At 42.2% G+C, this 26,400-nt stretch overlaps 1 protein-coding gene across 1 annotated transcript in view; it reads right to left on the reverse strand.

Moving 5' to 3' along the window:
* Positions 1–249: 249 nt before the first annotated feature.
* MYO3A (myosin IIIA) overlaps positions 250–26,400 on the reverse strand; it is a 154,572-nt gene continuing 128,421 nt past the window's right edge. Inside the window, exons 28-33 of the mRNA XM_040248540.1 lie at positions 24,607–25,525; positions 21,941–22,085; positions 12,364–12,470; positions 6,555–6,595; positions 4,857–5,000; positions 250–413 (exon numbers count right to left, since the gene is read on the reverse strand). Of these exons, the coding sequence (XP_040104474.1) occupies positions 296–413; positions 4,857–5,000; positions 6,555–6,595; positions 12,364–12,470; positions 21,941–22,085; positions 24,607–25,525 (1,474 nt within the window). The 3' untranslated portion in view covers positions 250–295. The remainder of the gene's footprint in view (positions 414–4,856; positions 5,001–6,554; positions 6,596–12,363; positions 12,471–21,940; positions 22,086–24,606; positions 25,526–26,400) is intronic.

A 26,400-nucleotide genomic window follows, 5' to 3' on the forward strand; every position in this document is an offset into this window, starting at 1 on the left:
TGAACAAAGAGACCCACTGGGGGCCGGGGCCAGGGACGCCCAGCCTGGCTGGCTGGTGGGAGAGGAGGACGCCGCAGCGCGGAGACGCCGCGTCTGAAGGGCTCCCAGTTGTCTGCCCTCCGAGCAACAGCGGCTGGCCCGGGCACTCGAGGGGCCAGCACAGCGGGCAACCCCTACGGTCAGAGCCGCAGCCCCCGTGCCTGATGGCGCAGCGCCCGAGGGTCCCCCGCTTTGGCCCCGACAAGCCCCGCCGTCTCGGGCACATCCCGACGGCGCTTGCCGCGGAGCAGCGGGGCTACACCTGCTGAACGAGGCGCCGGCGCTGGGAGGTTTTGCGCAGGAGCCTCCTGTAGTCGTAGGGGTTGGCGGCGGGCCCATTCTCCTCCTCCAGGCCGTCCTCCGCCGCCCAGCACCTGCGAGCGAGACCGGGGGCCGAGCGTCAGCGGCGCCAGCGCGCGCCGCGGCTTCCCCGCCCACCCCGAGTCAGGCGGGTCCTTCTCCCACAACTCCCACCTTCAGTGGGCGTTTAAGAACCGCACGTTCAAAACAGCAGAGCAGTGACCTAACGGATTTGCTCAGCAGGTCTGCAAAACTCTTGAGCGAGGAGCAGACGGGTTGGTGGAACCTGGTGAAGCCTAGTTGTTTGAATGACAGCTAAGTAAAACATCAGAAAGGTGAGCTTGGTTTGGCTTGAAATAATTCACAACCAATAAATACTTCAGTAACTTCTCCTTAAACAGGAAACTCAAGGTGCCTCTACAGACAATCACTTTGCAAACGCTCAGTTGTTTGTTTTAAAGGAAGTGTGTTAGTCACTCAGGCGTGTCCGACTCTTTGTGACCCATGGACTGTAGCACCACCCTACCCCCCGTCACCCCGAGGCTCCTCTGTCCATGGAATTCTCCAGGCAAGAATATTGGAGTGGGTTGCCATTCCCTTCTCGGTGGGATCTTCCCAACCCAGGGATCGAACCGGGGTTTTCTGCATTGCAGGCAGATTCTTTACCGGCTGAGCCACCTAAATGCTTCCCCCAAATCGGACCAATCACTCTGTTAGCTTTTCCAATGTTTCAACATCTTCAATGAGGCTGTTGGGCCACCTTCCTGAAGCCACTGCTGGGAAATCCTGCCAACAACTACCTTTAGGTTCTGCAGCTTGCCTGGGGGAAGCAGGGAGCTCCCTAAAATGCAGCATTATTCATCAATCCATTTATTCATGGAGCACCTACTAAGTATCAGCTACCGGTGTAGGTGATGGGTGTACACAAGTCCCTACTCTACCAGGATTTACAGTCTAGAAGGGGAGAGGACCATGGACAGCTCCAGCACTCTAGGCGGTGAGAGTTGGAGGCTGGGAAAGTGAAACTGAAGTCGCTCAGTCGTGTTCCACTCTTTGGGACCCCATGGACTGTAGCCCACCAGGCTCCTCCGTCCATGGGATTCTCCCAGGCAAGAATACTGAGTGGGTTGCCATTTCCTTCTCCAGGGCATCTTCGCGACCCAGAGATCGAACCCAGGTCTCCTGCATTGCAGGCAAACGCTTTAACCTCTGCGCCACCAGGGAAGCCCTGGAGGATGGGAAGCCTTCTACAAAGAAGAGTCAGGTGGGTGGGGGTACATGTGTGTGAGTGTAAGCAATTTCATAGAGGGTGATCAGGAAAGGACTCTCTGATAAGGTGACATCTGATGGGAGACCTGAAGAAGGGAAGGAAGGAGCCAGGCAGATCTCGCAGGGAAGGGCAGTCATTCCAGGATGACAGGAGGTCCCCATTAGGGTCCTAGGATGACAGTGTGTATATTGTATTCATGGCACAGCAAGGAGGCTATTACGGCTGGAGTGGAGCAAGCAAGGGGGAGAACAGCAAGGGATGAGAGCAGGAGGAAGGAGGGGACAGTGTGACAGACAACGTGGAGCTTTGAGACCATGGCAGGGACCTGAACAAGAGAGACACTGGAGGTTTCTGAGTAGCAGAGTGATTCAGTGGAAGTAAACAGGCCTGTGAAAAGACCGGGCAATAGTTTAAGCAAGCCTGAGTAGCTGAGAACTGGTCAGATTCTGGTCATTTTGGTAGGTCGATCTGGAACAGTCTACTGAATGGATGTGGGGTGTAAAAGAAAGGAATTAAGAATGTCTCCAAGGTTTTTACCTAAAGCAACAATAAAAATGAGGTTGCCATTTAATGAGATGCGGAAGGCTGCTGAAGGAGTATATTTGGGGGCAGGGGGAGTTAAAAGATTTTGGTTTCAATTGCGGTAAGTTTTGGATAGTAGATATTCAAGAGGAGATACTGAATAGGCAGTTGGATATATATGCCCTAATCTCAGGGTATTCTGTTGGAGAGTTTTAGGTAAGCAGATGATATTTAAGATCTTGAGAGTATACGTTGATAATACAAAGGATGAGACTCTCCAGTGTTGAGAGGTCAGGCAAATGAAAAGAAATCAGTCAAGGGGAATGAGAAGGAGCAGCCAGTGAGGGAGTGGGCAAACCAAGAGAAGTACTTACGGTCCTGGAGGACAGTGAAGAAAATGTTTGAAGAAAGAATATATTTGTTTATAAAATAATAATATAAGATATATAAAATATTCCAACAGATAGTTTGGCCTGAAGCTTCTCTAACTGTCCCCAAAGACCCTTTAGAGCTGTTTTTCTGTTTTGTTTTTTATTTTAAAGCCAAGATCCTATCAAGGTTGATCTACTGCACTTGCTGGTTTATCCCTTTAATCTTCCTTAGTTTAGAAATAGGGCACCTCGGAGTTGCCTGTCAGCATGGTTAAATCAAAATACTTTCTAGAGCCCAGCTCCTCAGATATGGACATAAGGGTCTTCTATCTATGATCCTTGTGCACCCTGCATTCATTGCATCTCTCCTTCTTCTAGCACCCAGTATGGGTGCCTAAAGTCATCAACTCTAAACGCACAAAGGCCAGTGCTCAAATTTTACTTCCATTACTTAGTATCTAGGTGACTATATGCAGTATGAAACTTTGCAGGCTTAGCCTCCACATCTGTAAAAAAGGATGGTGAGAGTAACTCCCCCACCCACACCCCCGCCTGCCCCCGCTCCTGGGAAGAGCAAGTGAGATTAGAGTAAAGACAAGATAAGAGCACAACCAGCACTCCACTGATGCAGGCTTCCAGCTGCTAGTCTAGTGAACGCTGACTTCACATCCTTAGATGCCACTGGAAGGTCAGGATAGAACAGGTTCACAGCAGATGTGCGTCTGCTGCTGGGGGAGGGGAGAACACACTGGAGAGGATTCAGACTGGCTTGTCAAAATTGGAAGCAACTAAGTCAGTGAGAAGCCAAGTGAGCCAGGATTGAAAGCTCTTGGATTTTAGTTCACACACACTATGTGGGACTTTGGGCACATCTTTAATCTCTTGGGCACTTGGTGTGCTCCCGTATAGAGCTCTGTTGTTGGACCAGAGTGTCTCTAAGCTCCAACCTGTTAACAGTTCTCAGCTCTGAGGTGGAAGAATACATCTTCTTTTGGAGACAAGGGGCAGAAATCATTGTTCAGGTTGGTTCTGGACAAGCAAATAAAGAGAATGACGGCCACCATTTATGGAACAACTCCCCGGCACCATGTCTGGCATTAATCACATCCGAATTCATCATTTCATTTCATCTCTCCAACAACAGGGAGAAGCTATTAGTAAATCCTTTTGCAGATGTGGAAACAGAAGCTTAGAGAGGCCCAGTAACATGAGCAAGGTTACTCAGTAACTAAGTAGCAGAATCAGGAACCAAATCTAAGACTCTAAAGCCTCTTCTCTTCACCACCCGTCACACTGTCAAAGAGGTGGGTGAGGCATCTGAGTGCCCTGGGCCACAGGATGTTCACTTAGAATGTTGGAAAACCAGCTTTATATTGCCTGGTGTTGCTCCCGTTTTTCATATACCACATGTCCACCTTATTATGTGCCCTCAACTTCAAAACTTTACCAAGAATTTTTTGGGGAAAGAAAAAAAGATTCCCCAAATTCTAAGTGAGCTATAAATGGTTTAAGTTAAATATCAAAGCTGGTGGCAAAGTGAAAATCATATCCAAAACACACATTTCTGTATGAAATTTTCTCCCCAATTTTTTTTTTGGTCTGATATCATCAATTCTGAGAAATTACATAGCATCATCAAGAAACCAATAAGTAAATAAAATTACATTGTTTAGAGCCTAAACACAGGTTGTGACTACTATTTAAGACAGGTATTGCTTACAGTTAGTATGACCATCGGAGAAGGCAATGGCACCCCACTCCAGTACTCTTGCCTGGAAAATCCCATGGACGGAGGAGCCTGGTAGGCTGCAGTCCATGGGGTTGCTAAGAGTCGGAAACGAGTGAGCAACTTCACTTTCACTTTTCACTTTCATGCATTGCAGAGGGAAATGGCAACCCACTCCAGCGTTCTTGCCTGGAGAATCCCAGGGACGGTGGAGCCTGATGGGCTGCCGTCTATGGGGTCGCACAGAGTCGGACACGACTGAAGCAACTTAGCAGCAGCAATATGACCATATCATTATCATCGAAACTGAGGTATTTTAAAAGGAGATTCTATTGATGATTACACCAAGAAAACAAGTAAACACTGAGATTGTGCTAGAAAAACTGGGATATCTGATTACCTCCATAATCCTTGATTTTACTTTTAAACAATGTGTCAATCACAAGATGCAATATTCAGTAAGAACACTTTGTCATTAAGCCAGCAAGCTTAATCACTTCAGTCATATTCAACTCTTTGTGACCGCATGGACTGTAGCCTGATTAGTCCATACATAAATGAAAGTGCTCTAGAAATGGAATGGTGGTATAACATTCAAAATGCTGTACTTTTAACATATATTTATTACCTTTCATCAGCTTTGAAACATCGGTTCTGGAGTTCTTGCTGTTGTCTTCGTTCTCTTAAACTAGGGTTGTGGTCCTTTGGTCCAGGATGACTGGGCAAAAACTCCTTATAATAGAAATCCTCCAGATCTAATAATTTCCCCTGACTGCAAATGACCAAACACACCATAGAGTCAGGCTGTCTACTCACTGAAACTTATAAGAGACTCAGTTTCTTCATTTAAAGTATTAATATCTACAGTAATTGAGTCACACATGCATGCTAATAGGAATGAGAGAAGTCTTGCGATGTGCAAAAAATAGTACATACCATAAGTTAAAAAGAAAAACCACTCACCTCTTACCTTTAAGAGAGTATCTAGCTGCTGGAAATGCCTTTCCAACTTCTACCACATCCAACTTGGCACAAAACTAGCAGCTACTAGATAGTTGGTGATTATAAATACTCATTTGGCCACAGCTCACAACTGACCCTTGGGCCACTATGAGGAAAGTTGACCTTTATGTCCCAGCACAACCATTTCCCAAATTTATCCATCAGCCTATAGATGCACGCAGGGCGTCATGATCTTACCTGACTTCCTTCATAGGCAACCCCTGTCCTTCCCTATCTCCTGGTCTCTGGGGGATTAATTTCTGCACTAGATTTTAATTCCTGCATATGACACACATGCAGGGGTGGGTCCCCAACCATTTTCATTCGAGGATCTACTCAAGCTATGCTTCTGGTTCCTGGGTGCTCTGTAATCTGATGGAACTTCATCCGAGGTCAAGAGGTAAAGGTCTGGAAAACTACCAGGTGTTACAGTCCTTTGGGGAAAAGCTCTTTCAAGTTCAGATAACCAATTTGCAAACACATTTTCAGAATGCCACCAATTCATAAATATGGAACTCTGTGTCCACTCATGCTTCTCAGAAGAACTCTCAATTGTTTTGAGCACTGTTTGGACATTAGTTGATTGAAATAGTGGGATGATATTAAAAGCATGGACTGAAATGTTACAGGGAAAGGGAAATAGTTTGAATTGAAGTAGGCCACATACGCAGGTGTCAGAAACCTCATCTTCCTGACAAATCCATAACCATTATATTAATGAAATGTAAGATTTAGCTCATGTTGAAGAACAAAAAAGTACAAGGGAGTTTGGGGAAAGAAAGCTCATGAACATGAGCATGTTCAAATAGCTCAATCAAAACCACAGTCATGGGACAAGAAAGGACAATTCTGTATTGGATGGTACAATTTATCCAACACTATCTGTGTCCGCAGCATATATACCATGCACTGCGTTTCTGCTTGTGCTCAGTCCCTAAGTCGTGTCTGAGTCTTTGGGACCCCGTGGACTGTAGTCCGCCAGGCTCCTCTGTCCATGGGATTTCCCAGGCAAGAATACTGGAGTGGGTTGCCATTCCCTTCTCCAGGGGGGTCTTTCCAAACCCAGGGATCAGATCTGTGCCTCTTGCATTGGCAGATGGATTCTTTACCACTGAGCCACCTACTGCTCTGGGTTTAGCTCAATATATATTTCCAATAGGCAAGATCTTATAGATTACATGTAAACTCCATATTTAAAAATTTATTGACAGCACAACACTTTCCAAATCTATGCATATAAAGTAGGTGGCCTTTAAACATAATTTCAACATATAGATTTATATTTTGGTTTGATGAGTTATTAAAATTTAAAAATAATAATTACCTATCTTTCCTTGGTCTTCGTTTTTCTTCTTGGATTGATTTCTAAAGGGAATGGAATAATGAAAAATAATCAATATAATATGATGATCTTAATATAATTAATGGATATATTACTATAGTATTAACATATAAAATTATATTTCACTGGGTTCTAGCTCAATATATTTGAACTTTTATATTTACATGTTGAAAAGAGTATATATGTCTTTTAGGCTAAGGAAACAAACACTGCAAACATGCTGAAGATATTGTAATTGTGGAAACCCTAATGCAAGCATGAAGTTGATTGACACCTTGAAAATGCAAGATAATAAAAATGGCAATTATTAATAATAATGGTTTGTCAATATGAAGGGTTTTCCCAAGTTGTCTTTATAGATACACCAAATCACTTTTTTTCTCATCGTTTATCATTTTAATACCTTAAAACGTTAGATGAGTCAAAAAGTTCATAGTTTGCTTTCTTCTTATTGGTTGGTATTGTAGCCAGTGGATGAGGTAGAAGTGAATGCTTACCTGCATAAAGTCTGGGAGTGGATCATTCTGGAAATAACAATGTAAGGAGCAGGACACCAAAGACATTCCTGTCCTTAACATTTCCTGTTAACTTCACATTCCTGACCCAGAGCCCTAGGCTAGGAGGTGCTTACAAACGCTATACCAGCAGAGGTACAGTGGCCCCCAGCACTTCAGCTAATGATCCCCTGGGACCAGGGTGGTGTTTGATGTGGTTGTTCCTGCTTTAATCTGAGAGGTCCTGCCTCCTTGATCCATTATCTGAAAAAATCTCTCTCTTGTTCTCAATAGCAATTTTCTATAATCTGAAGAGATGCTGAATGATGCTGAGTAACAGAGATCCTCTTTCTATAGCCAAGAATCAAATACTGCTCTGCTCTGGCAAGGACATTTTCTTCTGGATCAGTATTTCTGTCTGGGAGATGCTATGTACAAGTTGGTTCTCAGTTACTGAATTCTTAAAGGAAGAAATATTGTCTGCACTGTTTTTTCGCTCTCATCTGTGCTAGAGTACTCTTATGAAATGTAATTCTGTGGCATATTTTTCCCAAAATTATTTAAAATGGCTTATAATAGAAGCAATTATGTAGTCAAAGAGATAAAAATAGGAGCTGTAAATAAGGAACAAAGAGAGAGAAATATGAACTTTAAGACAGAGCTTTACATTTAATTGTGTCTTAGTTTCCTAGGCTCTAGGGCTAAAGTCAGGGATGTATGTGATGGCATTCTTCATCATCAAGAAGGATACTGTACCACCTAGAAGAGGGGTTTAATATGCATTTTATTACTGGGGGCCTTTATATTAGGGGCACTTACATACTCATCTCAGAGATAGTGCAGGTTTGGTTCCAGGCCACGGCAATAAAGCGAGTATCATAATAAAGCATGTCACACAATTTTTTGTTTGTTTGTTTCCTGGTGCATAAAAGTTACATTTACATGGGACTTCCCTGGCAGTACAGTGGTTAAGACTCTGCACGTTCAGTGCAAGAGGTGTGAGTCAGATCCCTGGTTGGGGAACTGAGATCCCACTGCTGTGTGGTATGGCCGGTTTACGCTATGTCCATGGGTGCTAAGTCGCTTCAGTCGTGCCCAACTCTGCGACGCTATGAACTGTAGTCTTCCAGGCTCCTCTGTCCATGGGGATTCTCCAGGCGAGATACTGGAGTGGGTTGCCATCTCCCATTCCAAGGGATCTTCTCGACCCAGGGACCAAATCCACATCTCTCTTGCACTGGCAGGAGGGTTCTTTACCACTAGCACCACCAGGGAAGCCCAGTTTATACTGCACTATAGTCTATTATAAAGTGCACAATAGCATTATGCCTAAAAAATGGCATTCCTTAATTTAAAAATTTAAACCTATTTTATTGCTAAAAATGCCATTAAAATGCTGGTAGAAGGTCTGAAATATTTCAAAAATTACCAAAATGGGACACAGAGACAGGAAGTGAGCAAATTGTGTTGGGGAAATGGTGCCAATAGACTTTCTGAATGGTTTCCACAAAACTTCAACTTGTAAAAAACAAAAAACAGTACCCGTGAAGCACAATAAAATGAGCCATGTTTGAATTGCTAAGACCAATTATGTCTTGAATTAGGCTTTTAAAATTATATTTTAATTTTTATTTATTATTTATATTTTGGCCACACTGCATGACCCGCAGTATCTTAATTCCCTGACCACAGATTGAACCCATGCTCCCTGCATTAGAAGTACGGCATGTTAACTGCTGGACCACGGGGAAGTCCTCAATTAAAGTTTTGATATGACACATTGCAAATAAAGAACCAAATGTCCTGTGGCAGGTTCTTGCCAAACCAGAGTAAAGAAGAAAGACAAGGAAACAGAGATGACTAAGAATGAGATATGGTGAGGATGTATTCTGAGGAAGCTTTTGAAAGAACAGAGGTCTGAGTTCAGCAGACTCTGAAGAAACCCTTCCTTGGTTGCTGCATTTTACACCTTCTCCTTCCCGTGTGACATAAAGAAATTTGCTTTATGGTAAAACTTGAAAATTCACCTCCATTACAACATGATGGACACACTCTTACTTTCCTTTTGGAAATACATGAATGCATTATGTATTCAGAGGTCTTCACAAGGATTAAGACAGTAGCCAAAATGCAGACATTAAAAAAAGGGACCTGGGAGTGATCAAACCACCCAATGCTATGGTTCGGGGAAGACTCCAGAAAAATAATGGGACCAGAAGGGGCTTGTGATGGGACTGTGTCCATCACTCATTTTTTGAGGAAGCTGTTGGCCCTGAGTCATTTTGCTGATGGCCACACAATTTCTGGAAGTTAGAGCAGACACCACACCCCGTGACAACAGAGCGAAGTATTCAGCTAACATTCTCTCCTCAAAGCCAAGATTCTCAGCCTCAGCTTACTCTTATTTTGGACAGGACAACAGCAACATTTCCCAGATGTAGGAGGTTAAGAGAATCCCATCACAGAAGAGAGCTGGTATTGGTATGAAGGCAGCTGGAATGACCACAGTCAGTGGCAATGTCCAAGGATAAACAAAAGCTGTATCAATAGGCGAGACGCCTGTCAGCACAGCTGCTCATGTCAGGCAAGCACGAGGGGTGTCATGTCCACAGTCTGGCAGCGCCGAGAATCTTCTCTAAATATGTCCTGTGTTTTTTAGCAAACAGGCTCATGATGAGCAACAATGGGGCTATAAGAAGGAGCAAAGTCTCTGTCTTCCTGGAGCTGTTAGTCCACAGGGGAGAGTCAGACAGGAAACACACAGATACATATTTATACCTGCTATGAAGAAATATGAAGCTGGGCCAGGCAAATACAGAGGCAGGTGCTGCTTCAGATACGACTGTCAGGCAGCTTCTTTGATAAGCACAGATGTGAATAAAGTACAAACATTTTTGCTGACTACAGTGGCCTGGGTCATGGAGAGAAGGCTTAAAATATGCAGCATATTTTAGAATGATGTTCATGAAAACCATTTAAAAGTACAGAATGTGTTTTAATGTTTAAAGGGGATGGGGCTCCATCACAGCTTAAATTTCACTTAATGTGTAACCTCCCCAAATCCAGGTAAGGGCCAGGTAAATATGAGCCCATGGTGTGTTTTTACTTATAATAATACACTAGTTTTCTATGTTTTATGTTTCATTGCAGCCACAGATTTCAAGAGTCAGGGCTATAAAACAGATTCCAGTCACTGATAATTTAAGATGTATGAAAACACTTTATATTATTTAAAAAATAACAGTATGATGACAAAGTAATCTTCTTGGGAGTTGGGACTCACTTGTGAGTCAGCTATATATATTTAATATATATATACTGATTTACAGCATTGTAAATCAACTAAATTTCAATTAAAAGTTGTATTTTGAAAATAAATGAAAAAATAAAGTAAAATTGTGGTGATGGTTGCACAACTCTGTTTTTACACTGAAAAACATTTAATTGTATACTTTAGATGGATAAATTATATGACATGTGACTTACATCTCAATAAAACTCTGTGCCTGCATATGCATGTGTGTGTCTGGTATATCAGTCTCTCTGTGTGTGTATATGTGTATCCATAGTATGCAGGTGTGCATATGCACACACACACATACATATACATGTATGGGTGCCTTTGTCCATCACATAGAATATGTAAAATGAACACTAGGCATTTTGATATTTGAGTTTGGAGAGAGGGGGAGGTCTGAGCCAGAGACCAGGATCCAGGAATTGGTAGAAACTGAGGTCCTGGCAGCTGATGAGAATGTCTGAAGATAATAGGATGAGAAGAGAATCTAAGATTGAATCCCAGGCAACACCAAGGGGAACAGGACCCTTCCAAAGACGCTGGAGAGAAACCACCAGAGAGAAGGAAGAGGACTAGGAGAGGGCTGATCTGGAAGTTACGCTTCATCTGACACCGGGGAGGTAGGAGGCAATTCCAATTCACAGGAAACCTTCGCTGGGTTCTCTGGGACATGGAGAGTTGTTGCTCTCTCAACCATGCAGGGGGAAGGGGAAGGGAATAAGTATTCCAAATAGAAGGACCAGCAGGAGGAAAAGACTCGGGGCATGGGAGGCTGAGCAATGGCAGAGATGCCAGGAGGTAACTCTGGTCAGCGGGGCTGGGAGGAAGAGTTGTCCCTGGCCCAACAAGGAAGGCATCTGGATTTCATGCAGGAGTGGCCAAGATATTAAAGGCGCTATGCAAGGCGAGACAGACTACAGAGGCTGAGATTAGAAGCAGTTAGGTGGGGTCTGAACTATCCAGGTGAGGAATGAGATAGTCTGGAATAAAGTAGTTGCCAAGATAGCCAGAGGAGGAAGATGAATCAGAGCCAGCCTTTGTGGGGAGAAGACACACTTTCGAGTGACTGATCTGATGTTGGGTTTGAGACAGCAGGCAAGACTCAGGCTGCCCCCCAGTTTCCTGGCGTAGGTAACCAGGTGGATGGTGGATTAATGGAAGAACAGGAACCTGAGAGGAAGCACAGGACGGTGGGGGTGATGCCAAGAGCTCCCAGGCTGCTCACTATGACTCAACAGATGTGGAATCAGAAGACCTGAGTTCAGTGAATGGCCCTCAAGGCTCAGAAGAGCCTCATCCATGTCTCAGAATCCTGATCCGGGAGATGGGGATGCCACCCTTCAGGCTCTTTCTAGAATTCGATCTCACAATGCTCGTAAATACACATCACTCTGAACCCAGAATTTAAAAGGTCCTCGATAAGTAGCTCCTTCTCCCCGTCCCTTCCTTGGAGACTCACCCTTTCACACTAAGGCCCCTCTCTGGAGAGCTCCTGCTGTGATACTCTTCTCTATCTGAACTGATATTCTGCATATCAGTTCAGATTCAAGGATTAGCAGAGAAAACTCCTAGGAGGCCACAGGCCTGTGGGGGAGGGGTGGACCCTGAGGACGAGAGGCTAGAGGACAGGCAAGTGTCCATCTCGCCAGCCAGGGAGAGGCCAGGAAGGAGAAGCCAACGAGTGTCTCCCTCAAAAAGCCCTCCCTCTTGACAGGACTGTGTGGTCAGTTTCCTTACTGGCCACTAGAGGAGACACTACAGCTCCCATTTGATAATAAGATCGAGCCAGTGGTGGCTCAGAAGGTCAAGAATCTGCCTGTAATGCAGGAGACGCAGGTTCAATCCCTGGGTGGGGAAGACGCTCTGGAGAAGGGAATGGCTGCCCGCTTCAGTTTTCTTGCCTGGAGAATTCCAAGGACAAAGGAGCCTGGCGGGCTGCAGTCCATGAGCTCGCAAAGAGATGGACATGAACGACTAAGCACCTAACACACACACTTACATGAAGCAGAGAATAGTATGTGGAGTCTTCAGAGTTATTTAGTGTTTTGGGTTTTCGGGGCCGCCTTGGGGGTCTCAATAGTTTTGGCTCCTCTCCTTTTGAGATACCTACAAGAAAGGTGATCATAAATAAGGACTCCATTATCAAAGGTATTATTAAGCAATGTTTTCCTTTAAGGTTAAAGAACAAATTATATATATACAACTGGGGCTAAAACTGATAGAAGAAATTCCTTTGTTGCTCCCACCAACCCTTATCATAAGCCTCACTACATGCTTCCTTCCAATTGTCTGATGGTCTAGGACTTTGAGAAGTAAGGGGAAGAGGAAGAAAAGAATTGCACAGTTTGGTAACATGGAATAGCAGCTCAGAGGATGAGTGGGGCGGGCAAGGAGAAAAACTGCCATAAAATCTTAGAAAAGGAGGATAACGCTCACAGAATCCCCTGTTGCTGGCCTTATACAGCGACCCACCTATCTATCCATTCATCTACTCATCCACCCATCCATCCATCCACACACTGCATGATCCTCAGTCTAAAGCATCACCTCATATTATGGCCCAAATCAAGGGACTGCTAGTCTGCAGGAGGGCCTCTTTTCTAAAAGGCTAATCTAGTCTTTCAACAATATTTAGAATCTCAAACTATTAGGATGTTCAGACTGGACTTTAAAAATGCTGTCAAAGAAAGAATTAAGTTTGTCCTCCTTCCCTTACTCTTTCACAGAGCCAAGTTCTCAAATCTGTAGCAACATCATCAGAGCGTCTGATGGTCTTCACACTTGGCAGTCAGTGCTCCTTACAAATGGCTTTTTATGCACAGAACTAATAAGTCTCTTGGGGCTTCCCTGGTGGCTCAGATGGTAAAGAATCTGCCTGTAATGTGGAAGGCCTGGGTTTGATCCCTGGGTTGGGAAGATCCCCTACAGAAGAGAATGGCTACCCACCCCAGTAGATTCTTGCCTGGAGAATCCCATAGACAGAGGAGCCTGGCAGGCTACAGTCCATGGGGTCGCAAAGAGTCGGACAGGACTGAGTGACTAACAATAGGCCTCTTACAAAGAATTTCTGTCTATTTTTCATGATTCTTAATCTCCATCCCTGAGCGCATCTGTGCAGGAAGGTCTGCATGAAAAATATTTTAAAGTTGGGCAAGGAGTGGGGTGCTGGTGCTTAGTGGGGAATGGCCTATATTCAACAGATATCTGAGCACACATTTTCCAGTGGGACTTTAAGGGTATCACTAGATCATGACTGCATATAATAATGGGGCAACAATAATTCCTAATCCTCAGAGGTAGAAATACACAGAGAAACGGAATTGTTCCAAATCTTTCTAATCAAATCAAGCCAAATCTAATCAAATCAAAGAATATCTCATACTTATATGTGTAAGCAGCCATGACTGCCAGCATAAAACAACTCTAACCAGGATGGAGACTCACAGATGGCTAACTTCCTAGTCCCAGCCACAGCCCACTGTGTGAATAAACTTATCACAAGAGCATTCACATCCTAATGTTATCCACCTCATTCATTTTTAAATGTATGGGAAATTGCTGGATGACAAAGATCAGCTAGTTGGGAGTATGTCATCATGGTGTAAGGTGTGGAACAACGTGGACCAGAGAAAAGCAGGACAATCATTCATTACTGTCATTTTTGGAATAAAACAAAAGAAAATGAGATCTTGATACATGAGATCACATTTATAGACACCAGAGAGAAAATTTGAAAAGTAATGAATTCAAAAGAATCCTGGAATGTATGGGATGGTCACATTTACATAAAATTATAAACATACATGAGGGAATGTGCATATTACAGATATAATCTCAAAAGGTGTTGAATTTTCAGAATTTCTGATTAATTCTTATATCTTGCAGAATTAACTTTTTTCTTCACCAAGATAATGTGAAGCTTGGGCTGAATAATCTTAAGAGGTGTCTTCCCTTCAGCTACGACCATATAATGTGGGCAGCCAGTAGGTGAAAATTATTGAGGAATGTACTCAATAGAGTATGATCATTCAGATTAAACCTCCCCAGAATATTTAGTGTTTTTTTGCCCTTGAGGTTATCAGCATACAAATATTTCAGAAAGGCACAAGTTTATTTTGCCTTCTAAATTTTTGTTCCTTTGGAGGCATACAAACATTGCCTGCCAACATCATCCTAAGTCCTTAATTATAAAAGTGACATAAACATTTATAATCACAAATTACCAGCAACACATCAATGTTGGCAGTAGAACAATTAGGTTTGTGACCATTTTGGGTGACGTGCATGATACATATTAGCTCTTAAAGGTTGTTGCTATATTAAATAGCCAGAAGGTAAAACACTTATTTATATTGTAGTTCCGCTAATAATTTCATTAAGTGTTTGAGTCTGTCAGGAATGCACATTTGAAAAATAATGAAAGGACAAATCTCAACATTTTGCATTCAGAAGGCAGAAGACAGACTTAAAACTCATTGCCAATATTTGCTCTAGAAAATTAAATTTCAGCATTATTCTCATTTCATGATAATTATACTATTTTACTTAAGTAAACATGCAGAATATAATTTGCCGAAGTATCACATGTCTAAATCAGATATTAGCAGCATAGAAATGCATTGGTGTTACTGTTTCTTCCTTAAGAAATCTGTTTTTCAGTTTTGGTGAATTTCTATTCACAAATGGACAGTCTGTGAACTTGAAGCAATATAAGGACCCAGAGGAAATCTTAGAAGGGAAGAATGCTCATGGCTGTGTATTAAAGGCAGGATTCACCATAGTTTGGGTTGCAACCTGCCTTCGAGAAGCGGCTCTCTCTGCCTTTCACCTTGTCTGCCCTTCAGCCAGGCTAGGTGCGCTTGGAGAGAACTGGGTGCCGATTCCGAGCTTGTGTAGATGATTCAGTCCCTCTGTGCTCCTCACTGCCTTGCACTGCCTCATGCTCTGAGTTCCCAGAGATATTTTCACTTCTCTTGCTCGTTCTAGATCTGACCACTTGTTTTCCTCCCTTCCTTCTTTGGAGTTTTCCTGAGGTGATGCGTTACCAGGGCAGGTGCCTCTGCTCAAAGTATCCAGAGCACTTCAGGCGTGCCTTAGCGTTCAGTGGACCTGTCTCCAGGCTCCCTGTGACCTCCTCAGAAGGCAGCTGCCAGCCCCAGCCCCATTTGAACCTGCTCAACAATTACTTTGGCTCTTCCTTTCCTTTTTCCTCCCCCCCCCTCTTTGATGTGGACCCTTTAAAAAGTCTTCTGAATTTATTACAATATTGCTCCTGCTTTGTTTTGGTTTTTTGGCCACAAGGCATATGAGATCTTAACCCCCCGACCAGGGATCGAATTTGCCACCCTCTGCACAGGGAGGCAAAGCCTTAACCACTGGACTGCCAGAGAAGTCCCCCTTTGGCTCTTTTTTCCACCAGCTGACCACCGATGCCCTAGAGCCAAGTCAGATCTGTCCTCCTACAGCTCATGGGCTTTGAGCTCTCTGTCCCCTCAGATTTGAGAACCCTGCATCAGGACCTTGAAAAGTGAGCATTTAGCTTTTCAGTTACAGTCTTAGGTTTGGGGAAGAGGTGCTCCCAGCCTGCCCCTCACATTCTCTTCTAAACTAAGGTCACAGAAGAAACAGAGAATGAAGCAGCTTTGCTTGTGTGGTGAGACCCACGGACGTCTCCTCTGGACCACCGTCTGTCTCTTGGAAGTGCTCACTACCTATCTGTTATTTACTCCCATCTCCTCTGTTGGGCAGAGGTCATGGATTAGAATCCCCAGAGGCTAGTTAGTTTTATTCTGGTCCATGAAGTTAGCTTGTCCCTCACTCCCAGCCATCCTGCATACATACAGGAGCACACCCCACCAGAAACACAGGGGGAACACACAATAATGCTGATGGTGGCTGAAGGGTGCCGCCTGTGCTGAGTCTCACGCCGAGCCGTGAGCACGCATTCTGCGTATGACGGGACTAAGAAGATAGTCACACAACAAAAATACATGCTTACTTGGCTGAAGAATAAGGAAAACTCAGGGGTGGCATTTAAAAGACCCCCAATAACCTCTTGCTTTTTTTTTCAAGATCATATTGGTCTTAATCTACCAGAAAAAAATATTTGAGTATATAGCCTGAGGTGAAAACATACATTAATTTTTTTCATAAGAGCCAAATTTTAGAAAATTATTTATTGACTGTTAGTCATTTTCTCCAATTGGCCTTTTAAAAAACACAGAATTCAGTTCAGTTCAGTCGCTCAGTCATGTCCGACTCTTTCCGACCCCATGAACTGCCAGCACGCCAGGCCTCCCTGTTCATCACCAACTACCGGAGTCCACCCAAACCCATGTCCATTGAGTTGGTGATGCCATCCAACCATCTCATCCTCTGTTGTCCCCTTCTCCTCTGGCCCTCACTCTTTCCCAGCATCAGGGTCTTTTCAAATGAGCCAGCTCTTCCCATGAGGTGGCCAAAGTACTGGAGTTTCAGCTTCAACATCAGTCCTTCCAATGAACACCCAGGACTGATCTCTTTTAGGATGGACTGGTTGGATCTCCTTGCAGTCCAAGGGACTCTCAAGAGTCTTCTCCAACACCACAGTTCAAAAGCATCAATTCTTCCGTGCTCAGCTCTCTTTATAGTCCAACTCTCATATCCATACGTAACCACTGGAAAAACCATAGCCTTGACTAGACAGACCTTTGCTGACAAAGTAATGTCTCTGCTTTTTAATATGCTGCCTGCTGCTGCTGCTGCTGCTGCTAAGTCGCTTCAGTCATGGCTGACTCTGTGCGACCCCATAGACGGCACCCCACCAGGCTCCCGCGTCCCTGGGATTCTCCAGGCAAGAACACTGGAGTGGGTTGCCATTTCCTTCTCCAATGCACGAAAGTGAAAAGTGAAAGTGAAGTCACTCATGTCCCACACTCTGCGACCCCATGGACTGCAGCCCACCAGGTTCCTCTGTCCATGGGATTTTCTAGGCAAGAGTACTGGAGTGGGTTGCCATTGCCTTCTCCAAATATACTGCCTAGGTTGGTCATAACTTTCCTCCCAAAGAGTAAGCGTCTTTTAATTTCATGGCTGCAATCACCATCTGCAGTGATTTTGGAGCCCAGAAAAATAAAGTCAGCCACTGTTTCCACTGTTTCACCATCTATTTCCCATGAAGGGATGGGACCAGATGCCATGATCTTCGTTTTCTGAATGTTGAGCTTTAAGCCAACTTTTTCACTCTCCTCTTTCACTTTCATCAAGAGGCTCTTTAGTTCTTCTTCACTTTCTGCCATAAGGGTGGTGTCATCTGCATATCTGAGGTTATTGATATTTCTCCCAGCAATCTTGATTCCAGCTTGTGCTTCCTCCAGCCCAGCGTTTCTCATGGTATACTCTGCATATTAGTTAAATAAGCAGGGTGACAATATACAGTCTTGACGTACTCCTTTTCCTATTTGGAACCAGTCTGTTGTTCCATGTCCAGTTCTAACTGTTGCTTCCTGACCTGCATATAGGTTTCTCAAGAGGCAGGTCAGGTGGTCTGGTATTCCCATCTCTTGAAGAATTTTCCACAGTTTATTGTGATCTACACAGTCAAAGGCAAAACACAGAATAGAAGAATACTATCTGGTTTTAAACAAGCAACATTTAGCCTTTCTGGTTTTCCCCACCTCCCCGCCCTGCTCATACTCTGTAACAATAGGATAGGTGGTTCCTCTCAAGGTAAGGTGAAACACATCAATATTTTTAAAAACCCATTATTCCTTCTGAGGGCATGTCTGGTCACAGGCATGACCTTAGGAGATGGCAAGCAAGCTTTTGGTGACACAAGACAGTCTGGCAGCAAAGATGACCCATTGGAGATGGCATTCTAGTGTTCTCCCACCTGGAGGGGAAGCCCTGGGCAGGCTTCAGGAATGTTACTCAGATTCTTCATTTTATCCAGAATGGACTCTGAAGGTCCAAGGTAGGGAGGGATGAAGGGCATCCACCCTACTGCAGAGCAAACACTTGGTCCCCCTTCCACCTTGGTCTCCTGGCTTCAGGCAGGGGTCCTCAAACATTTGGGCAGCATGGACCAGTTTCATGGAAGATGATTTTTCCATGGATGGTGGAGAGAGATGAATGGTTTCAGGATGATTCAAGTGCATTACACTTATTGTGCACTTTATTTCTAGTATTATTATTATTACATCAACTCCACCTCAGATCATCAGGCATTAGATTCTGGAAGCTGGGGACCCCTGCTCTAGAGCTCTGTATTGGATGCTCTTGTTAGTGAACCACTTGACACGGGGGAAGATTAACTGACTTATTTACAGGATTCTCATTCCAATTCTGCAGTCTTGTATCCCGTAGCTAGATTAGCTAGCAGTTTGCCAAGGTTCTTTGAAAAATGATTTTTAAGGGCTGTTTATATTCCATATATGAATGTGTCATTACTTATTAATCATTTTCTTATTGCCTAATTTTATTTTTGGCCATGTACATAATTCTTCTCTTTCAGCTCTGATTAGCTCCTTAGGCTACGTTCTTATAAGTGGGTTTACTGGGAGAATGATAGAAACTATTTCAAAGCTTTTCTTTACATATTGCTAAATCGCTTTCTGAAATGTTGAGTCTCTAGACTCACCATTAATGTTTGAGAATAATTAAACTAGCCCATTCTCATCACTGTCATATATTTTTTCATCTCTGCCATCGTGATGAGTAAAAAACAGTAACTTTTTTAAATTTATATTTTTAATTTCTAGAATGATTCTGTATATGCTTGCTTTCCATTTGCATATGTTCTTCTATAAATAAATCAATGTCTTGTGCCCATTTTTCCATTGAGTTAGTGTTTTTCTTAACAATTTATGAGGTCATTCTACATTACATATGGCAACCGTTTTTCCATTTGTTCTAAATATTTTATCCAGATATTCTGTAGCTCTTTAACTTGAAACAATGCTTTCTAATCCCTAGAAGGTTTTAACATTTACACAGTCTAAATTGACCACTATTTTTCTCTGTAATTCCTTTTATTAATTCTTCTCAGGCTTTGTTGGCTCCTAAGCAGTGACTGTGAAATAGTTGGTTCATATTATTTGGTTTCTCTTAATTTATTTCTCACATTTAAATCATTAATATGTCTGTTAATATTGGGGTATTCTGTATAAGGTAAGACTTTTTTTTTTTTTAAGGTAAGACTTTTATTTATCCTCCTCAAATCAGAAAAATTTAAGCATTATCAGAAAATGTAATTTGGTTCAATTCTGGTATTTGGGGGTTTATGTACTAGCCCAGTATGTCTAGTTATAAGAAAAATTTTTAAATATACTAGATGTTTAAGAAGGTATTTTCTCTATGTGGTATGAAATTATAAATAAACTTTGTGAATTTACTTTGTTGACTATATTATTTTATCAAATATGCTATGTAATTTCCCTTTGAATTGATCTCGTGTCGCTAAGTAATATGGTGTCAAAATATGTTAAAGAAAAACTGTTTTCAGTGTTGCAGACATGCTTAGTCTTTTTTTTTTCATGCATTTTTAAATATGAAATTTAACAAGAAGTTAGAGAGAAATATACTGTTCATTGCTTGCTGATTCCATGGAAGCTCCATGTCTTCTGTAGTTTAGAACAGATAAAAATTATAGAATGAGAAGACATAATTTGGGTGCAAAAAATTTAGCTGTTTCCATTTAAAGCTTCTAAGTCAACTGTTTTGCCAGAATTAAATCCATTAACTCACCAAAAATCAATAACTCAGTGTAAACCTACGTTAGGCAAACTGATCTTTTATGTTAGCATTTAATATAATTAAAATGATAAACATAAATGATACTCACTGAATTGTAAAGTTGTAAATAAAATCATTTGTTTTTGGATACTGAAGGTTGTTGTTATGAAAGATTTGGGGCGAATTAGTATTATTTCCTTTTTTAAAGATTTTTTTATGTAGACCATTTTTAAAGCCCTTTTTGAATTTGTTTCAATATTGCTTCTGTTTTACGTTTTGGTGTTTCAGCTGCAAGGCATGTGGGATCTTAGCTTTGCAACCAGGGATCGAACTGACACCCGCTGGATTGGAAGGCGAAGTCTTAATCACTGATTAAGATAATACTAGGACTGAAGTCCTAGTATTATTTCTAATGAAGGCAGAATAGTAGCAAATAAGTTTAGGAAGACAAGTGCTCACTGGAGTATGTTGGGTGTGAAGCAATATAACTTCTGATCTCTTTACTTTCTACTCTTAATTTAAAATATGCCCATAAAATATATGAACCAACATTATTTGAGCTACTTGGCCTTCACATGAATGTAAATATATTTACAGATACATGTAAAGATATATTCTTGGATAGTTTGCAAAATGCATTTCTAGTGGCCAGCATTTAAAATGCTAGGCATACCTAAAAAAATACAAAATCTGCACCATAACACCTGAAAATATTAGGACTACTACATGAATCTAGATGCCATAAAAACTTAGAAATAAACAGAAGCAACACAAAATTATTTTCATTCTATCTGCTCTGTGTAGGCATGGCAAGAGCTGATGCAGAGCTGAATTTAAGGATGGTATTGTGCAAATGAAGCATGGGGATTACAGTAGTGCCCTTATTTGTTAACCTTGCAGCCCATTAAAAAATTATAGCCTGTTGGACAGTCATAGCCTTTTTGTGAAAAGAGAGAAAGAAAATATGCTTTTGTGTTACCAGGGTATATTTTTCCTACAATTAATCTTTTTCTTCTCTTCACAATGGTCAACACAAATTGCCAGGTTCACCATAATTAAGAAGAAAAACATCTCCCCCCGAAAAAAGAGCAACTCTGCACATTATTCAAAGAAATAGTGCGATGTCATTGTACACTTCTGAATACAACAGCATAGACTCTGTGATCAAATGGCCATTCTCCAGTCATATAAATCCTGTACCATATTTCTCTCAAGGAAAAGGCAGGTGCAGTTAGGTCCTATCAAATTCAATGTATAACAATTTTATCAAAACAAAGACATAAAACAAGCAGTTGGTTGACTATTTTATTTTTAAGCTTCATACTTAGTTTATACCTAGTTCCTCAGTTTTCATTTGGACATTATTTACTGGTTTAGTGGAACGGGGGAAGAGTGTGAGTTAGGTTGATAAGAAGAAATTTTAATAGTGTATCTAGGTCTGTGAATCTGAACCTTCTAGATTCATACCTTCTACTTAATGTACAGATTTCAACAGAAGAAATAGATATATTTCACTTGTTTGTTCCCTCATCCAAATCGTACTTTGCTCTCTGCCTCCCATCCTCAACTTCATCCCTTTCTATTTCCTCCTGATGTCCTAAGCCAAATTCTAGTTAAAGTGTATATAAAGGAAGGAAAAAGAAAAAAACAAAAAGAATGAAATCAGAAAAGGTAGGAGATATATGGAATATTCTGGAAAAGTGTGTATCAACATAAAAAAAAAATGAACTGAAATGAAGGTTCCTGCGAAGATAGAACACAGTCACTTCAAATCTTCCACAGAAAAAAGGTAGGCAACTAACAAACAAATCAAGTATCTGGCTTTGCCTGTCCCTTCTGGAAGTTCCAACTCTACCCACTTTTACCTGAGATGCACTGATGAGAAGAAACTCGTCTAGTAATTGGCTTATGAGGATAGACTCCAAAATAAAGAGGCTTCAGTTGCTCTGACAAGATCATTTCATTCAGTTTTTTCTGCAGAATGAAATATTCTTCAGATAGCTTTGAGACCTAAAAAAGAAGGTCAGGTGTCCAGTTAAATCAAGGAAAGGACTCAGCCGTCTCCACAGACACCCTGGGGATCTGATCGATCTCTGATCGGCTCCCTGTGGGGTTCTCATGTCCTTCTCCGGGACTCACCCTGACCCTGCAGCAGGCCAGAGTGCTCACTCGACGAAACCTCCTGTTCTGTACACCATCTCACATTTTCCAATCCAAACTGCCAAACACATCACCCTCTAGAAGCGTTCTCTGCTGGTAACTCCTTCCTGGATTCCCTGAGCTCTGTCTTCCCTCCTTAACCATTCTGCTGCCCTGGCCTTTTTTTTTCCCTGAAGAACCCATCTGCTGACTTAGACTGTATTAACTCCCTCCTTTCCTGTCCAGGCTCCTTCACTTGGCTTTATTTTTTAATTTTTAAAAAAACTTTTTATTTTGTGTTGGGGTATAGCTGATTCACATTGTTGTGACCGTTTCAGGTGGACAGCGAAGGGACTCAGCCATACATGTACATGTATCCATTTTCGCCCAAACTCCCCTCCCATCCAGGCTGCTCCCTGTGCTGCACAGTATGTCCTTGTTGGTTATCCATTTTAAATATACCAGAGTGTACACGTCCATCCCAAACTCCCTAACTATCCCTTCCCCCCATCCTTCCCCCAGCAATCATAAGTTCGTTCTCTAAGTCTGTGAGTCTTGAGTTCAGTTGCATCATCTACTTTTCGATTCCACATATAAGGGATGTCATATGATAGGGCTACTTTTTCCTCGTTCCATCTGGGCCCCTCTCTTTACCCTGTCTGATAACACAACCTGCTAGGTTGACGTGTGGCTCCTCCTTTTCTGTCTCTACCACTGCTCCCGTGAGCACTGTCCAGCCCCCTGGTATTATTAGGCAGCTGTAGGTAGATGCCCAGCTACTATACATCTCCAGAATGTCTCAGTCCCAGAGCAGGTCAGGGTCCTAAGAGTGAGCATGTTAATCACAGGAAAGGAAAGGCTGCATGTATATTAAACTCATTATTTCCATGTGCTTAAACTGAAAAGGACAGGAAGAGGATGAATTTATCAATGACTGGTCTATGAATAGCTAGAGACTGGAGATGTTCAGGGCACATCCATAGCAGTCTGGGGGCGTCCACAGGCAGTTACTGTGTTTCTTGTGGGCTCAGCCACCATCAGACAATAAGTAGAGATTAGGGACTCAGGAGTAATAGGTGATAACCAATTATGACATTTCTAACCCATTATGCTATTTCTCCTATGATTTCATACACTATTGACTCCCCTGGTAGTACTCATTTACAATATGCATTTTAGAGGTGATCGAGTGACACTCCTTCACTTTACACAGGAGAATATAAGGGTGCTGACACCTAAAGGGATCTTCTCAAGGTCAAATACCTAGAAAGAGAGAGAGCCTGAAAGGGGCAGGGACAAGGCCATCCCTGTGATCTTTCTGTAGCACTAATTTATCAGAGTTCCATGTACTGTGAGTCCCCTACATACAAACCTTCAAGTTGTGAACTTTCAAAGATGCAAACGTGCTTTCACATGTCCAGTCACATAAGGTCACACGTCTGGCATACATTGTCACGTGTATGCATCCTCTACAAGTAGCTATGCTTTTGTGTACTTTACCATACAGCATTGTGTAGACTCCACTACTGCAGTACCTTTATTTATTGCCGGTTCACTCGATGCCAGCCCCTGTAGGCCAGCTGCTGTATGGTACTACCCTACTTTTCAAGGTACTGTACTGTAAGATTAAAAATGGTTTTATTTTTTGTTTGTTTGATATATTATTTGTGTGAAAAGTATTGTAAACCTGTGACATTAGAATATATATAGCTGATTGCATTAGTTGGGTACTTAGGCTAACTCTGTTGAACTTAGGAACAAACTGGACTTTTGAACACACACTTGGAATGGAACTCCTTTGTATCTGGGGGACTTACTGTACCCTCATAAGTTCTATTGCCCCTTTTACAAATGGCTGAAACACACCTACCAACAGCATGAGATATTCTTCAAGAGGGAATTTTCCTTTGTGATTTTTCTTTATGGTTCCTCATTGTTGTTATGATAGAACACGCAGATGTTCATCTTCACTGCACATGTGTTCAGTAATGGTACTCACCTGATTCTGGTGCATAAGTATATCTTCTTAAAATATGGGGTAGAGAAAGCATAGACTTTAGAAGATTTTGAAAACTTTTTTTTAACCCTATAACGGGAAATCTCAGAAACATGGAAATTTGCACTGTCAAATGCCAGCATTTTAGTAGGCTGTATCACTCAATGACTAGTCTCTTTACTATACTAGATTTCTACCATATTTTATTCTGTTTTTATCATAGAAAATTGTTTTAAAATATACGGCTATTTGAATAGCACAGCCTCTGAAATATTTTATTGAAAGGTTTGCCGTCTCATCAAAACAGATGAAACAGTTACCAATTGTTTGTTTAACTCGGTTATTGTGGAGTTCCTAGAGATCTGTACTAGTAAACACATCTGTTCGTTTACGTACCTGTTTTGAAAAAATTGCCAAATCACACGCTTCTTTCTCTGAAACTGCTTTTGCGTCTTTATAACTCTTCATCCCAATAGTACAGGAGTCCTCAAGTTTTGTGGGGTAGGAATACAAATTGTGAGCATTTCTTGCTACTTCTGCCGGTGTTGCAACGACCTTTTGATTTCTAAAAGAAGACATCCTGTCCTTCCGTAACTGCTGCCTCCTCTTGTAGCCCCGGTATTTGCTCTGAATGAACACCGCGGCTCTGTCTTCTTCCTGGGCTTGCACTGCTGGTTTCACCTGCCTCTCCTGGACTGCCCCGTGGCTCAGATGGCTCCTCTGACGGCTGCATACAGGTGCATTCTGGGTGATCACAGATGTCTTCTTTTCTTTGTCCTTGCTATTTTCATTTTGACAAACCGACTTCTGGCTGAGACAAGGATCTAATGTCTTTTTGCAAGAAGGCTTGTTAGGACCTGGAGTCTCCTTGTCTGCTGACCAAAGTCCTGGGTAACTTGGCCTTTCTGATAGGGCCTTCTGTTCTAGACATGCTGCTTTCAAGTCTTCGAAATTCCTTTCCTCTGTGTACTTCTGATAAAAATTCTGGACCACTGTGTCCTCCTTTCCTGTTTTCCTTATCTCACTATTTTCTTCCAAGTCTTGCATATACTTGTTACTGGTGTTTGCTTCTGCCCAAGCATCCTGCACCAGATATAGTTTTTGCTTAGCCTCTTCCTCATACACGTTGTTCATTTTTTTCTGAGTCCGATATCCTCTGTTGTTACTTTCCATAGCATTCGTGGCTTCCCCCTCAGCTTTGAAAGTACAAGTCTTCACCACAGATGTATTCCCTTTATTATTAATATTTGGGGCTGGAATGACGGTTTCATTAGCAGACACTGAATTCTCTGTCTGTTTCTTCACAAAAGATTCCCTGTGTAAAATATATTGCATCAGAATATATGATACTAAACTAGAGTTTATTACCTTGTTCAGTAATAGCACATGTTATGTTGGGAGAAAAGCAAAAGAGGCAAAAAAACCTCAAAATTAAAAACTTATCATGTCACAATAATCAAGTGTTTCCCCAAACTGTCCTCTCTAGGGACAACCGTGATGGCTACTCAGATAATAAGAAAACCAGCATCAACTTAAGAGTGAGAAATAACCTAGCATAATTTCACTTGCTGAGGTATCAAAATTCTAGGAATTTAATCACTTCAAGGAGAAAAACCAATATCGCATATTAATACATACACATGAAACCTAGAAACATGGTATGCTGCTGCTACTGCTGCTAAGTCGCTTCAGTCGTGTCCAACTCTGTGCGACCCCTTGGACTGCAGCCTACCAGGCTCCTCCGTCCATGGGATTTTCCAGGCAAGAGTACTGGAGTGGGTTGCCATTGCCTTCTCCAGAAACATGGTATAGACGAACTTATTTGCAGGCAGGAACAGAGATGCAGATGTAGAGAATGGACAGGACATGGGGTGAAAGGGGATGGAATGAAGAGAATGGAACTGATGTATTTGGACTGCCATGTGTAAAATAAATAGCTAATGGGAACTTGCTGTAGAGCACAGGGAGCTCAGTTCAGGGCTCTATGATGACCTAGATGAGTAGAATGAAGGAGGGGATATGAAGAAGGTCCAAGAAGGAGGAGATATATGTATACATACAGCTGATTCACTTCATTGTAGAGCAGAAACTAATACAACATTGTAAAGCAACTATATCCCAATTAAAAATAGAGAGGTATGTCCTTTTTCAAAGTACCTACAGTGAGAAGTGTGTAAACTATATAGTGTA

Source organism: Oryx dammah, unplaced genomic scaffold (genome assembly GCF_014754425.2).
Source record: "Oryx dammah isolate SB20612 unplaced genomic scaffold, SCBI_Odam_1.1 HiC_scaffold_10, whole genome shotgun sequence".
Taxonomy (NCBI): domain Eukaryota; kingdom Metazoa; phylum Chordata; class Mammalia; order Artiodactyla; family Bovidae; genus Oryx; species Oryx dammah.